General features: G+C 35.1%; 1 protein-coding gene across 1 annotated transcript in view; it reads right to left on the bottom strand.

Moving 5' to 3' along the window:
* Positions 1-5,553: 5,553 nt before the first annotated feature.
* Positions 5,554-17,347, bottom strand: part of slc5a10 (solute carrier family 5 member 10) — a 50,963-nt gene continuing 39,169 nt past the window's right edge. Inside the window, exons 13-15 of the mRNA XM_056462790.1 lie at positions 14,778-14,993; positions 11,143-11,233; positions 5,554-7,208 (exon numbers count right to left, since the gene is read on the bottom strand). Coding sequence (XP_056318765.1) covers positions 7,012-7,208; positions 11,143-11,233; positions 14,778-14,993 — 504 coding nt within the window. The 3' untranslated portion in view covers positions 5,554-7,011. The remainder of the gene's footprint in view (positions 7,209-11,142; positions 11,234-14,777; positions 14,994-17,347) is intronic.

Below are 17,347 nucleotides of genomic sequence, written 5' to 3' on the forward strand. Positions count from 1 at the left end.
AATATGATCATGCCTTGATTTTTAATTATTTAATGAGGACAGTAAGGTCTGAATTTGCTTAGACGTAAATCTTGCAACTTAACAGAAATAATGTCCAGTATAGAATATAAAGTCATGGTGCAGTGGAAAAAGAATGAATATTGTGTATGACTCCCATGAGCTTGGAGGACTGCATCCATACATCTCTGCAACGACTCAAATAACTTCTTAATAAAGTCATCTGGAATGGCAAAGAAAGCGTTCTTGCAGGACTCCCAGAGTTCATCAAGATTCTTTGGATTCATCTTCAATGCCTCCTCCATCTTACCCCAGACATGCTCAATAATGTTCATTTCTGGTGACTGGGCTGGCCAATCCTGGAGCACCTTGATCTGAGAAGGAGCGCTGTCCTGCTGAAGAATTTTCCCTCTCCTGTGGTTTGTAACGTAATGGGCAGCACAAATGTCTTCCTCAGGCTGTTGATGTTGCCATCCACTCTGCAGATCTCTCGCACGCACCCATACTGAAATGTAACCCAAACCATGATTTTTCCTTCACCAAACTTGACTGATTTCTTTGAGAATCTTGGGTCCATGCAGGTTCCAATAGATCTTCTGCAGTATTTGTGAGATTTATTGAGATGCAGTTCAACAGATGATTCATCAGAAAAATTTACCTTCTAGCACTTTTCCAACTGATCAATCAGAAGTCAAGTTATTATTTGTTGCTCTTACAACTGGGATCGACGACAAGACTTTTGTAAGGTACTGTAAATATATTCATATGTACATAGTAAATCTCATGTTGTTTTTTTCCCTCTGTGTTTATCTTTAAAACATCACTAATGAAAATTTTTGTGTTTTAAAATATTGATTTCTTTGAAAATGTTTGGTCAATCCTAGGTTAATATGCAGAGACAGCTTAAATCTTTTGCATGTTGATGATGTCTCTGTAAACACTGTGGGTTTGTGGTGCTACAAAACATTTGCTCAACCAATGGTGAGTTTAGGGCGGGGCTAATATTTAGTTCAGCTAATGGTAGATTGGGGGAGTGTCCAGGACGCCTTCTGCATTCACTTTAAAACATTCACGCCTGCAACACTTTAAAATAATAACAATAATAATAATAATAATAATAATAATTCATTCATTTTCCTTCGACTTAGTCCATTTATTCATCAGGGGTCGCCACAGCGGAATGAACCGCCAACTTAACCAGCATATGTTTTACACAGCAGATACCCTTCCAGCTGCAACCCAGTTCTGGGAATCATCCATACACACTCATTCACACACATACACTATGGCTAATTTAGTTTATTCAATTAACCTACAGCGCATGTCTTTGGACTGTGGGGGAAACCGGAGCACTCGGAGGAAACCCACGCGAACACAGGGAGAATAAGCAAAGTCCACACAAAGATGCCAACTGACCCAGCCTGGACTGAAACCAGCAACCTTCTTTGTGTGAGGCAACAGTGCTAACCACTGAGCCACCGTGTCGCCCCCAATAATAATATTGAGATAAATAATAATAATAATAATACAAATAATAATAATAACGATACAAATAATAATACTAATAATAATAATGATAATAAGCAGTTCATTCCGCTGTGGCGACCCCTGATAAATAAGGGACTAAGCCAAAGGAAAACAAATAAAGAATAATTATTATTATTCAAACAATAATATTAATAATAACGCTAATAATAATAATAATAATAATTTGTAACTGATATATATATATATATATATATATATATATATATATATATATATATATATATATATATATATATATATATATATATATATATATATATATATATATATACATACTAATAGTAATTAGTATAATAATGCTACTTTCCAAACCCATAATTCAATATATCATTTGTAAAACTAGCAGGAAATGTAATTATGTAATAAAATAACACATATTTTATTTTATAAAAAAGTATTGTACAGAAAATGTGGAAATTAAATGTACCTTTTTCATTAAATGAACTATTTCTGTAATTATTAGAGTAAGCAGTTTATTGTTATTGTCCATATGTATGTTCAGGAAGACCTCTGACTGAAAAATGTTGGATCCACCCACACCATATGAAAACATTTGGGACTCTGCTGTCAACATGATGATCATAAAAACAAGCAATAATAAGCTAATATTATTTTTGGAGTGGCAAACGTATTTCTATGATGATCAGTTTATTTATAACGAGCAATGTTATAGAAATTATATTGATGTGATTTGAGAAAGATAAACTGTTATTTTGATATACAAAGTATACAGTGTATCAGGCAAGGCTTTGCAGCAAATGTTCAGAGCTGTGATAAAATCAGTGATTCAGTGAAACGCTGACTCATCTTCACACCGATTAACATTTCAATTGCCTGCACATGGTGAATTTGATTGCAAGAAGTGACACTGCATTCATTATCCATTCAACAAGACTCACTTTTCAATGTGCAGTTTTGTAAAATGATACCAATGTTAGGTGTAACATTGCTTAATAATGTAAGGATGTATTTTAAAAGCACATATCGTCTATATGGATTTAACTCCAGTGAAAAATAAAGTTTTATTTACTAACTATATTTTGCAATGTTCCCTTTTGTATTCTAAAGGTGCACAAAATCTGCACGTTCAAACGCATTGCTTCACGATTTTAATGTCAATTTTTACATTTATAATAAAACAACAACAATTTAAGAGAAAAAAAAGAAGAAAAAAGATCCATAAATATGCAACAGTTACCTCTTTAAGTAACCATCATGTATGTGTTTAACCCTTGTGTGTTGCTCAAACTGACTGCCCTTTCATTATGTTGTTTTTGCCCCGTTAATATTTTTATAACAATATTTTTTTGATCGCAAAGCCTTGACACCAAATAATGATGCACTCTTGATTGTTGGTGTTTTTCCCTGTTGGGAAGAGGTGAAATGTGTCATTTTTACTGTTGATCATCAGTTGGCACCATTAACCCCTTAAATAGGCCTGTGCAAAAAAAAAATCTGGCTTTTTATATGGAGTTGTATGGAGTCAAACAGTTAGAGTGTGTGTGCATAAATATACTTACTATGTTTATTATATTCTGAGCTGCTTATTTTGATTTTCCCTGACATATCAATGAGTACGTTTACATGGACACCAATAATCCGATTTTAATGCGATTAAGACAATACTCTGATTAAGAGTCTACCATGTAAACAGATTTTTTTTAATTATTAATTTATTACGATTGAGTTCATATCGAACTAAACAGAAATTGAATTAAGACATGTGGAGTATGCTGATTTTTTGGAGTGCGTTTTCCCAGTTAGCATGGTTCATTTGGCATATGTGAATCCAGCAATCGCGCTTGGATCTGCCAAAACAATCGGTCCGAGATCGCCTGAATGAGGTGGTGGCTCGATTGAAACGAATTCTGGAGCGGATCGATTGTAGTGAGAAACCAATACGATCTGAACCAGGCTATATCACAGAGTATTATGGATATGTAATAGGCATATATATGGCTAAATGAAGAGTGAATTATGAGTAGGCCGGGATGTCATTCCTACCGGTAAATGTGCTTTTCATGTCATGCATGCTAAACTATTAACGAGAGCTGTTTATCCGTTAGGAAAACTCACCGGACTGCAGTCTTGGTTTTTCTGTTATTTCTCTGTTATTTCTTCTGTTATTTATAGACTTAGTTAAAGTCTATAATGAATAGGCCAACTGCTATGCATGAGAGAGTCTTACCTCTGATTTATATTTGGTGACGATGTCTGTGGGTGTGTGAATTGGGTAAGCTTAAATTCACCGTAGTGTACGTGTTTCCCAGTCATGGGTTGCGGCCGGAAGGGCATCCGCTGCGTAAAACATATGCTGGATAAGTTGGCGGTTCATTCTGCTGTGGCGACCCCAGATTAATAAAGGGACTAAGCCAAAAAGAAAATAAATGAACGTCTTATTGCTCATCGTTATAAATTAAAATAAGGACGCATAACAGCTGAGCGGGACTCAGCAAAATAAACCCTGAAACTCTGACCAAAGAACTTGTTTTGCTCTTTTGGTCCGTTTAGAAACTTTGCCGCTTGAAAGCAAACCGCACCAAGAACAAAAATAAACATTGTAACAATTTTAATCCTTGTTTCGTAACAAAAGAATCGATCCACAGGTGTGAAAGTACCCTTAGTCACATTATTGAAGTGCAGTACAAACATGTAAACACCGCAATCAAACTATTAGCATCGAGTAGGACTTTTGCTGCATTTTTCTACAGGATAGTCTATACACACACGGCTGTTTGACACTATTCTCTGCACCTACCGAGTCAGAGAAGGACCACAGACACTTTGCGAAATGCTGAGTTTTTTTTTCCCCATACGGCATGCGGCAGTACTCACATTCAATATCTCAGTTGTCTCAATTGATTTCTCTTTTTGTCTTTTGTAAAACGGGATCATGAAAGGAACATTTAAAAAGCAACTCATGCAAACACCATCACATTACTGTCTTATTCAGATTAAGGCAAATAATTTGATTACTGATGTCCATGTAAATGTAGTCAGTGTAAGGTCACTCACACACTCACAATCTAGGGATGCCCCGATCAGGTTTTTTTGCCCTCGAGTCTGAGTCATTTTAATTTGAATATCTATCGATACCAAAACCCAATCCGGTACTTCTATAATACATAAAAAAGAATAAAGAAGAGAGAAGAAACAATCTAGGACGTTCCTTATTTTTTATTTAATTCACCCTATTTTAATATTCAACAACTCTGTTTGTTTGTTGTGTTAAATGTAGCCTTTTCCTTTTCACCTCTTGCAATCCCAAGATTACATATCTCACAGTTTGCTACGGCAATGTTGTTGTCATCAACTTTATAATACTTCCAGACCACAGACATACTTGTGCTTTCCACTTCACGCTGCTTCCATGTTCTACTTTGCCAGCATTTAAAGGGGAAATTAAGCAATCAGTCAAGTTTACATTATTTTGTACGTTGGATTCCATTTTAATGAAAATATATTAAACTCGATTAATGTAACCATTTAGAAGAAAACGGCATGTTTTACTATAGATTTTAGACCCAGGGGGCCACCATCTTGGAATATCGCTGTGTCTGACGTCATGGGGTTGGTTCCGTTCCCTCAGCTGAACAGACATGTTGGAAGTGAAGGACTAGACACTGTAAAGCCTATTTTAACCCAGTGCGTGAAGTTGAGGACATTGAGCTGGTGCAAATACAAGCATCATATGTGTGTCTAATATAAAAAATGTATATATTTATTGTATTTTTCTTTTTTCCTTTTAATTACAGATCATTTGATGCACTTTGGTCCACCTTCTGTATTTCGCTGCCTGTCTATACACACACAGATATATATATATATATATATATATATATATATATATATATATATATATATATATATATATATATATATATATATATATATATATATATAAAATTTAAGTCCTGATTGGGAGGTAACGTCCCCTTCTGATCGAGTCTGAAACTGTGTGATCGGGTCCAATTTCTGATCACGTGATCGGATCTGGACATCCCTATCTCAAACACACACAATATACCCAATATAACTCCATATAAAAGCCAGAAACTGAGTTTTTTTTGCACTTCAACTGGTGCAAAAATGACAGATTTGACCTCCGCCTAACAAGGAAAACCACCAACAATCAAGAATACATAATAATATGTCATGGCTAAAAAAAAAAATCATTTTAATGGAAGTCAACGGAGCAAAAACAGCCACTAACATAAGGAAAGGGTAGTGAATTTGTTGAGTTTTAACATTCTTTCAAAGCATTTCCCCAAAATATGTGTCAAAAAATAAAATGTCACTAAAAATCATTCCATTTGCTGAAACACAAAGAAAGTTGTAAAAAATTAAGACTCAAAATCTCCCCAGAGTGGATCCCTAACAGCACACAAGGGTTAAAAACATTTATGAGCTTATCTCTCAACCATATAATCTTTGACTATTCTCCCACTATTGTTGAAATAATAATTAAGGCTAAAATTACGCAGTCAATGGATGTGCTGTACAGAAAATTACACTTTAATCACTGCTCATTTATTTAAAACTGCAGTTAAATGTACGCCCATTTCTTTGGGAGTATTCGATAATGACTACATTTACTTTTTTCTCCCAGCCATTGCAAACTTATTAATCAAACAAACAGTTACAGTAGATATTATTATTACGCTTTGCCCATAGTAAATCCTCTTTAGCTCTATTCTCAAAGCCAAACATGCAGTTTTACATCACAAATAACAAATTATTTACTGTATCAATGTTTATAGGTCGGTTGAGTCTAGTGATGATGATGCCTTGCAATGTTTTCCAATCAATTAAATTGCTAATTTAACGAAGGTAAATAGTAATTAAAATTCCAAAGGTTTTATAAGATACAGTTGAGGTCATAATTATTAGCCCCCCTGAATTATTAGTCCCCCTGTTTATTTTTTCCCCCAATTTCTGTTTAACGGAAAGAAGATTTTTTTTAACACATTTCTAAACATAACAGTTTTAATAACTCATTTCTAATAACCAATTTTATCTTTGCCATGATGACAGTAAATAATATTTGACTAGATATTTTTCAAGACACTTATATAGCTTAAAGTGACATTTAAAGGCTTAACTAGGTTAATTAAATTAACTAGGCAGGTTAGGGTAATTAGGGAAGTTATTGTATAATGATGGTTTGTTCTGTAGACTATCGAAAAAAATATATAGCTTGAAGGGGCTAATAATTTTGACCTTAAAATTATTTTTAATAAATTAAAATCTGCTTTTACTCTAGCCAAAATAAAACAAAAAATAAGACTTTCTCCAGAAAAAAATATATATTATCAGACATACTGTGAAAATGTCCTTGGTCTGTTAAACTTAATTTGGGAAATATTAAAAAAAGAAAAGAAAATTCACAGGGGGCTAATAATTCTGACTTCAACTGTATGCAGGTGGAGCATTTGTATCAAAAACAGAAAAAAGCTGCTGTGTATGTTATGCGTAGTAAGCATAGAGGAAGATGTTAACGCACATGAGAATGATGGCATTGACACAGCAGAAACGAGACCAGAAGGGATCTTCTCTGATGCTGTGAATGATGGGGGGTGGAGTCCCAGATGCAAATCGGCCTGGTCGAGGGCTGCAGAAGCCAGCGGTGCGGACACATTTACTCCTGCGCACAGACTCACAGCCTAGGATCAAAGAATAAAAAAATATACATATAATAATAATAATATATATTATTCATAATGTGCTTTTCTAAAACATGCAATAAAATACATTAAAACACATCGGAGTGTTCAAGAATCTAAAAATGCAGTCTTAAAAAGATGAGTTTTTATTCATTCATTCATTTTCATCCCCTTTTTCTGGGGCCGGGTCAAGGGGGCAGCAGTGTTAGGAGAGAACCCCAGACTTCCCTCTCCCCAGATACTTCCTCCAGCTTCTCCGGGGGGATCCCGAGGCATTCCCAGGGCAGCCGAGAGACATAGTCCCTCCAGCGTGTCCTAAGTCTTTCCCAAGGCCTCCACCCAGAGGAACATGGCTGGAACACTTCCCTAGGTAGGCGTCCAGGAGGCATCCGAAACAGATGCCCAAGTCACAATAGCTGACTTCTCTCAATGTGGAGGAACAGTGGCTCTACTCCGAGCTCTTCAAGGGGGACAGAGCTCCTCACCCTATCAATAAAGGTTCGCCCTGCCACCCTGCGAAGGAAACTCATTTTGGCTGCTTATATCTAAGATCTTATCTTTTCGGTCATGTACCAAAGCTCATGACCATAGGTGAGAGTAGGAACGCAGAATGACCGGTAAATTGAGAACTTTGCCTTTCAGCTCTGCTCTCTCTTTACCACAATGGACCAGTACATCGACCGCATTACTGCTGCCGCTGCACCAATCCGCCTGCCAATCTCACATTCCATCTTTTTCTCAATTGTGAACAAAACCCCAAGATAGATGAACTCCTCCACCTGAGGTAAGGACTTTCCTCCAAACTGGAGATGTGATGAGTTTTTAACGTCTTCTTAAAATTCGCTAATGTGGAAGCATTCCTTACGGAATAAGGGAGAGCATTCCATAAACTGGGTGGAGCAACAGAGAAGAATCTCTCCCCCATTGATTTTAATTGGATTTGGAGCTGATATAAATGTGGATATCGTCAGCATAAAAGTGGTAACCCAGTCTATATTTGCTGATGATTTGCCCCAAAGGAAGCATATACAGTTGAAGTCAGAATTATTAGCCCCCCTTTGAATTTTTTTTCTTTTTTAAATATTTCACAAATGATGTTAAACAGAGCAAGGAAATTTTCACAGTATGTCTGACCATTTTTTTTTATTCTGGAGAAAGTCTTATTTGTTTTATTTTGGCTAGAGTAAAAGAAGTTTTAATTTTTTTTAAAAACTATTTTAAGGTCAATATTATTAGCCCTTTTAAGCTATATTTTTTGATAGTCTACAGAAAAAAACACTGTTATATAATATAACTTGCCTAATTATCCTAACCTGTCTAATTAACCTAGTTTAGCCTTTAAATGTCACAGAGCTGTATAGAAGTGTCTTAAATATCTAGTAAAATATTATTTACTGTCATCATGGCAAAGATAAAATGAATCAGTTATTAGAAATGAGTTATTAAAACTATTATGTTCAGAAATGTGTTGAAAAAAAATCTGCTCTCCGTTACAAAGAAATTGGGTAAAAAATAAACAGGGGGCTAAAAAATCAGGGGGGCTAATAATTCTGACTTCGACTGTAAGTACTAAAAAGTATGGGACCTAAAACAGACCCCTAAGGGATATTATAGCAGACCCGTCCAAATTGATAATTTCCAATGACCATATAAAGATATACTACACATAAAGGCTCTAGAAAAGCACGTCCTGATATTTTCTGGTAAAGTGTCTCTTCATCAACCCACTTGACACATTTTCCAACACTATTTGATATTTTAAACCTTTAATACTGACAAAAAAGTATATACAGTGAACATTTTGGACTTTAGAGATCTTCACTTCAATTTGACATATTTTTGTAAGCGTTTATCCCATAATACCACAATAATAAATTTTTTTGGTGTAATATCCGCTTTTTAAGTCATGACGTATCGGTGACATATGAAATACTGTTTCTGCGTACAAGCTGCTACTCATTTGAATTGAGAAAATATTCGTTTATGACCACTTTTTGGTGCTATCACATATTAAAGTGAATGTTATATGAAATCATGGCATACACAACAGACTCTGGACTTGCTGCATCACAGATATCAATATTTTAACAATTTATAAAAAAATTATCATTTTATTTTCTGGCCATCTGATATTAGGCATGGATAATATATATATATATATATATATATATATATATATATATATATATATATATATATATATATATACAGTTGAAGTCAGAATTATTAGCCCCCCTTTGAATTTTCTTTTCTTTTTTTAATATTTCCCAAATTAAGTTTAACAAAGCAAGGACATTTTCACAGTATGTCTCACCATTTTTTTTTATTCTGGAGAAAGTCTTATTTGTTTTATTTTGGCGAGAGTAAAAGCAGATTTTAATTTATTAAAAACAATTTTAAGGTCAAAATTATTAGCCCCTTTAAGCTATATTTTTTTCGATTGTCTACAGAACAAACAATTGTTATACAATGACTTGCCTTATTACCTTAACCTGCCTAGTTAACCTAATTAACCAAGTTAAGCCTTTAAATGTCACTTTAAGCTGTTTAGAAGTGTCTTGAAAAATATTTAGTCAAATATAATTTACTGTCATCATGGCAAAGATAAAATAAATCAGTTATTAGAAATGAGTTCTTAAAGCTATTATGTTTAGAAATGTGTTGAAAAAAAATCTTCTTTCCATTAAACAGAAATTGGGGAAAAAATAAATAGGGGGGCTAATGACGTCACACTTAACAAGCGGATACCACAATTGTTAACTTTGAATTTTGGTTGTATATGAAATGGTCAGTTTGAGGTCAGACTTCAACATTGAGATTAATTTTAGTAAGTTCACGACACAACATAAAATTAACCAAAGATCAACGGCTAATGATAATCCCTTTTGACATTGTATGGACATCACATTATGACGTTAAAGTGACGTTGAATTTAAGTTAGGTAATAACACAACATAAAACCAACCAAAGATAAACGTCTACTGATGTTAGACTTTGACGATGTATAGATGCCATATCATGACGTTAAAATGATGTTAGATTTAAGCTAGTTAATGCCACACACTAGATGATGTCAGTATTAGATGTCAGCTGACGTCAGTATTAGACAGCAAATTGACGTTAAATTTTGGTCATCTGACATTGCAACCAAAATAGAACTAAACATCAACGTTAGATGACTTTGTGTGCCTGCTGGGCTATTTTAATGTCAGGAAATAAAGAAAGACTTTTTGCTTATATCACTCCAGTATGATTGTGGACACTCTAAACCTACACACAGTTCTGTCCAAACAGCTTCCAAATGTTGATTTTGCATGATAGGTGCACTTTAAAACATCATGTCAAAACAAAACGTGCCTCTCGCATCTGTTTGTGATCTGGAATTCTGAAAATGCATCTCAAATCATACGCAAACCAAGCCATCTATGCTGAGACTCATTTTAAAGCACAATGCAATATCCAAATGCTGTGTTTGGTAACATAATCCACTTGCACTTGAAAAGCAACAAAATGCCAATTGGTATTTTTCTCAGTTCCTTGTGTGTGTTCTCACGCACATAAGACTTTTGTTTTGTCAACTGATACACAAACGCAGAACACCGCCACACCCTGATGAATAGACCACAACAATCCTCAAGAGATCAATCATACTACAATATATACTCCTCTCACACCTCAATCTGTGGAAGGAAGCTGGATTAGTCTATAAACTGTCCCGTTAAAACATATCCTCATCATTTAGAAATGTCCTTACTGATATAGTGAAAGTTCAGGGTCAAAAAGACTTGGCGTGACTAAATCTTGGCTGAATCCTTTTGCACATGTTTCTTTGATAGTTATGTTTTGGGGTACACAGAAGCAATGGTATACAGTAGGTGATATATTATCATTAACCTCATTAATATAGTGAAAACAAATGTCTGTGTTTTTCTACCGTCTGTCCTGCGGCTGAGTGTAGAGACTTTTTGCAGAGGGACTTCTCTCTCAGTGCTGTTGTGGAGAGTCCACCATGTTAGATTATGTGTCTGAAACAAAAACAAACATGTACACATGCAAATATACTACTGAATTTAATTCAATAAAATTTTCAACAAAACCTCAAAGGAAGGAAGGGATTGATGGATTGATTATTTTAAGTAATTTTTTTACTTATTATTAGACTGAACTCAAGGGTTGAGCCAATTTTACACACAGTTGTATTAAAAGTACAAACTAAAACTGTTTTGGTTTTTTTAGTGTTTGTATTGCTGAATTAAACGTATTAATAATGAGGCCACAATGTTAACAATGTATTTATTAAAATTAATTAATTATTTATTTAACCCTTGTGTGCTGTTGGGAATGTTTTTATCCACTCTGGGGTGAATTTTTTCGGTCATATTTTGGTCACAGCTTTCTCTGTGTTTCAGCAATAGAATGATTTTTGGTGGTAAATCTTATTTTGACACATATTTTGGGAAAATGCTTTGAATTTTTTTTTTCTAAATACACTCTGGACAAATTGACTACCCTTTCAGTATGTTCAGGACTGTTTTTGCCCCACTGACTTCCATTATAGTTACATTTTTTGATTACAAAGCCATGACTTCATATCATCATGCGCTCTTGAATGTTGGTGGTTTTCTGTTGGGAAGAGGTGAATTCACAATTGTTTACTGTTGATCATTAGTTGCAGTGCAAAAAACAAAAGGGGTGGGGGGAGGGGTGTAAGAGAGACCTTTGCACACTAACCTTGATATGTGTAAGAAAATAACATAGTAAACATAGAAAGTGTATTTATGCATGGACACTCTCATCTGCTGTGCACTCCACAGAACCCATAGAATATACAGGCCTAAAAGCATTAATAGTGCCAACTGATGATCAACAGTAAAAATGTAAAGTTTGACCTCTTCCCAACAGGGAAAAACACTAACAATCAAGCATACATGATTATTTAGTGTCAAGGCTTTGCATTGAAAAAAAATGTTGTTATGATGGAAGTGAATAGGGCAAAAACAGCCACGAACATGGCAGTCAATTTGAACAGTACACAAGGGTTAATTTGTAATGCTGGACCACAAAACCAATCATAAATGTTGACTGTTTGAAACTGAGATCCAGCGTCACAAATTAACCCTTGTGTACTGTCCAAATTGACTGCCATGTTCGTATATATATTTATACAGTGCTCAGCATATATGAGTACACCCCTCACAAATCTCTCCTTAAATGAATATTTTCTTTAGGATGCTTTACAATATTATATTTGTGCATTTACATTAGTTTAGTCAGTACTGAAGCCAAATCTGGAGCTAATCTAACAAAATAACTCACAATAATGGTTCAAAATTTAGTAGCCCAAATTCATGTTAGGTAAAAATATTAAATACATTTTTCAAAAATAGCAAAAATCAAGAGAAACAAAAAATATATAAACATCTGTTGAAATGTTGTAGTTTGTAATTTTGTTTTGCAATATTTAGCATGAATTTAAATGTATTATCTTTCCATTTCTAAAGATGTTCTGTGACTAAAATATTATTTTAATAAATATATCTGTTTAATAAATCTGTTTTGTTCAACTGCACCAAAATATATGACCTATATTCACTTAAAATATAAACTTTCAAAATGGGGTGTATTCAATTAGGCTAAGCACTGTATACATATATACATATAAATACCAAGTAAAGATCATGATCTAAGAACATATATATATATATATATATATATATATATATATATATATATATATATATATATATATATATATATATATATATATATATATATATATATATACATACCAGGTAAAGATCATGATCTATGAACACATATATATATATATATATATATATATATATATATATATATATATATATATATATATATATATATATATATATACATATGTTCATAGATCATGATCTTTACTTGGGCTACTATTCTAATGATTTTTGGCATAAAAGAAAAATCTATATTTTTGACCCAAACTATTTCCAAAAATGTACTCGTGCAATAAGGTTTGTGTTTCAGGGTCTCATTTAAGAAATGATTCATACATTTATTCAGCAATGATGCATTAAAGTGATCAAAAGTGACAGTAACTTCATTGTGTGACTTACATGAAGTTTCTACATTTTTTAAGCAGCCCAACTATGTCATAAAGAATGTTTCATAACCACCAAATTATCATTTGACATCTGAAGGATCATGTGAGAATGAAGACTGCAATAATACACAATACAACTTTGTCTTTGTTGTATTTTGGGTCAAAAAATAGCTCTAGTCAATATAAGAGACTTAAAATGCTAAAAAGCATGTAAGATATTACAAACCAACTTTTACAAGGTTCAGTATTATAATCCATGCTAAACTAAAGATTTGACACTATGCAGATAAAACAGGTTATTGATATTCATGAATGTGTTTTGCAGACAATATTAATTACAGAATCTTACACTCATCGGCCACTTTATTAGGTACGCCTTAATAGTTACCAGGTTTTTGCCTTCAGAACTGCCTTAATCCTTTGTGGCATAGATTCAACAAGATACTGGAACTATTCATCAAAGATTTTGGTCCATATTGACAAGATAGCTTCATGATGCGAATCTCTCGTTCCACCACATCCCAAAGGTGCTCCATTGGATTAATATCTGGTGACTGGGGAGGCCATTTGAAGACAGTGAACTCATTGTCTTGTTCAAGAAACCAGCCTGAGATGATTCGCACTTTATGACATGGTGCGTTATTCTGCTGGTAGTAGCCATTAGAAGATGGGTACAACAATACTCAGGTAGGCTGTCGCATTTAGGCACCAGCCTGAACCGTTGATACAAGGCAGGATGGATCCACGCTTTCATGTTGTTGATGCCAAATTCTGACTCTACCATCCGAATGTTGCAGCAGAAATCGAGACTCATCAGGCCAGGCAATGTTTTTCCAATCTTTTATTGTCCAATTCTGGTGAGCCTGTGTGAATTGTAGCCTCAGTTGTCTGTTCTTAGCTGACAGGAGTGGCACCTGGTGTGGTCTTCTGCTGCTGTAGCCCATCCACTTCAAGGTTGGACGTGTTGTACATGCTCTTCTGCATACCTCAGTTGTAGCGAGTGGTTGTTTAAGTTACTGTTGCCTTTCTATCAGCTCGAACCAGTCTGGCCATTCTCCTCTGATCTCTGGCATCAACAAGGCATTTGCGCCCACAGAACTGCCGCGTTACTGGGTATTTTCTCTTTTGGACCATTCTCTGTAAATCCTAGAGATGGTTGTGCAATGAAATCACAGTAGATCAGCAGTTTCTGAAATACTCAGACCAGCCCGTCTGGCACCAAAGTCACCAAAATCACCTTTCTTCCCCATTCTGATGCTTGGTTTAAACTGCAGCAGATCGTCTTGCCCATGTCTACATGCCTAAATGCATTGAGTTGCTGCCATGTGATTGGCTGATAATAAACATGTTAAGGAGCAGTTGGACAGGTGTAGATAATAAAGTGGCCGGTGAGCGTATAGTACATAGGTGTAAAATAATGAAACTGATTATTTCATTGTTTTACATTGAAACCATTATTCAAGAAAGAATATTACCTGTTCCTCAGTGGGTGGAGGAGTCAATAGACTGATCACAGCCACTACTATAGCAGTGAGGGCACACAGTATGATGGCGAAGTGCAGGTAGTGCACACTCCTCAAGACAGAGGGAGCAGGGTCAAACACGCCACAGCGAGGAGGAGGAAACGCAAACTCCAGGACCATCCGTGTCAATCCCACCACTAAACCCACCATCAGGCCCCAGAACGCTCCCTGCAAACACAATCCCAAACACTTTCAGCTCTGCACGACAAAGTCAGTGCTCCTTTTGACTCAGCTTGTTACATGACCGTGAGAGACTGTTAACCTAATTATTTTTTTTAAACACTTAAACGTTCAAGTGTCTTGACAGGATGCACCAAATGAACTCTGAGCCGAGATTCCTGACATAACAGCCTCTCATTTGCTTATTCAAGAGACTTAAGGGTGGAGTGCGATGTGAAAGTTCTTTGACAAGCATAAAATACCTGTGAAACACTAGTGACGGGTGTCTGAAATCACCTGATCAATCAATCCATCTGTCTTCTTACCCTGACAGAACATTCCTGTGAATTCCTGTCATTTTTTTTAAAGAGGGAGATATTTAATATTAGGGCTTGCTTTCACAGATATAGGAACTAGCCACCAAACCCAGTTCGCCCTAGAAATAATTCGACGAAAATAACACAACAATACAGACAGGACAAACAGGTAAATGCAGCTAACATCAGTATTCTGATTGTGTCTGTTTTGGCGGCATATTGGCTCAGTGGTAAGCACTATCACCTCACAGAAAGAATCTTGCTGGTTCGAGTCCCAACTGGGCCAGTTGGCATTTCTGTGTGGAGTTTACATGTTCTCCCTGTGTTGGCGTAATTTTCTCACGGGTGTTCCGGTTTCCCCCACAGTCCAAAGACATGCGCTATAGGTGAATCTATGAGTAACTGAATAATAAAAGTTCATCATGTGGTAATGTCAACCGTAAGCTTCAAACACTATTCTTTCCTCATTCTCATGTAAATTCTGCGAGTGGTAAATCCCAAACACTGCCTCTGACATTCCATATGGGATGATTGACATGCACGCCCCCACTGGCCACAGTGTTTAAGGTCTGTTTTCTTTAAAAATCAGCAATCCCCACTGGCTGAGTGATATGCGATATAAAAGTGTGTCTCAGATTGTACAAGTCTCAGATTGTACAAGATCACATTAAATAAAAATTTTCCCGCCATGTCTTTAAAATATGAACATTTATTTTTACCCCAGTATATTGAATGGAGCTTCTGTGCTAGCCTGCTAATCCTGACAGGCGCGTGCAAGTAAAAGGCTTTTCATCTCGTTTTACGTTTGAGCAACTAAATGAATGCCAAAGTCTATTTAATTGCATTACAACATCAATGCTGTAAAAGGAACCATAAATTGGAAAAAAAAGTCACATTAACCATTCACCGGAAGTTTATCAGTTTGAGAAGAAGCACTAGCTCTGCATATACCCAATTTAACTGAAAACAAACAGGAAGTGCATTTTCAGATTTAAATTTTAGATTATAAGGGGAAGATGAACAGATTCATTGTTCACCACAAAACTTGCAATGTGAGTTAAAACAAAATCCTATGATTAGTTTTGAATTCATTTGTACTTTAAGGAACAGTTGGGGAAGCAGGCAGCCATGTATGGCCATGGAGCAACATCGGTTTATAGCTTGTCAGAATGCAAACGTTGTGAAAGTTTATTCAGTTCCACAAGTCTGTTTAACTTTTGCTAGTTTAACGTGTATATTGTGAAATTTGCCTTGAATGTTTGTAATGAGGCAACAGACAAATGTAATATACTGAATATGTGTTTAATGCACGTTTAACAATCATATCATATTACTCAGCTCTTACTGTAATTTTACTGTAATTACTGTAATAAACTTTACTTCAAGAGTTTGCACTTAGATATTGCTTGATAAAAATAGCAGGTTTAGCATGTTGTCCCAGGATAGAATCCTGAGCTCGGAGATAATTGAGCCCAGGGCTCCCATCTGGTCAATGAGCATATGAGGGGGTACAAGATCAGGAAGCTCCCCTGGTAAAGGAGGAAAGGAGGAGATGGGGTGGATGGGGGGATTCTTTAAAAAACGAAGATGAGGGAGTAATGCTAGTCGGGTTATTTATAGTGAGTTTGGATTAATCTGATTGGCTCGCTAATGATTACAGATGAGAGACTAGCTGCGATCAATCATATCACGTGCTCCTCCTGAAATTAGTTTGTGAAACTTTACAAAGCGAAGCTGTTTATGCAGAGCTTGATATTAATTTCTGTTTAAATCTATGTTTAAACTCACAAAATAGAAGTTTAAATATATCTCTGTCGCATATAATGATATATAATGTATGTATGAATAATTATTTACAGTTGAAGTCAAAATTATTAGTCCTCCTGTGAATTTTTTTGTTCTTAATAATTCTTTTTGTTTTAATTTAAAAAATAATAATTTTAAGGTCAATATTATTAGTCGCCTTAAACAATATCGTTTTTTCGATTGTCTACAAAACAAATCACTGTAATACAATGACTTGCCTAATTACCCTAACTTGGTTAA

This window comes from Danio aesculapii, chromosome 1 (assembly GCF_903798145.1).
Source record: "Danio aesculapii chromosome 1, fDanAes4.1, whole genome shotgun sequence".
NCBI classification, from domain to species: Eukaryota; Metazoa; Chordata; class Actinopteri; order Cypriniformes; family Danionidae; genus Danio; species Danio aesculapii.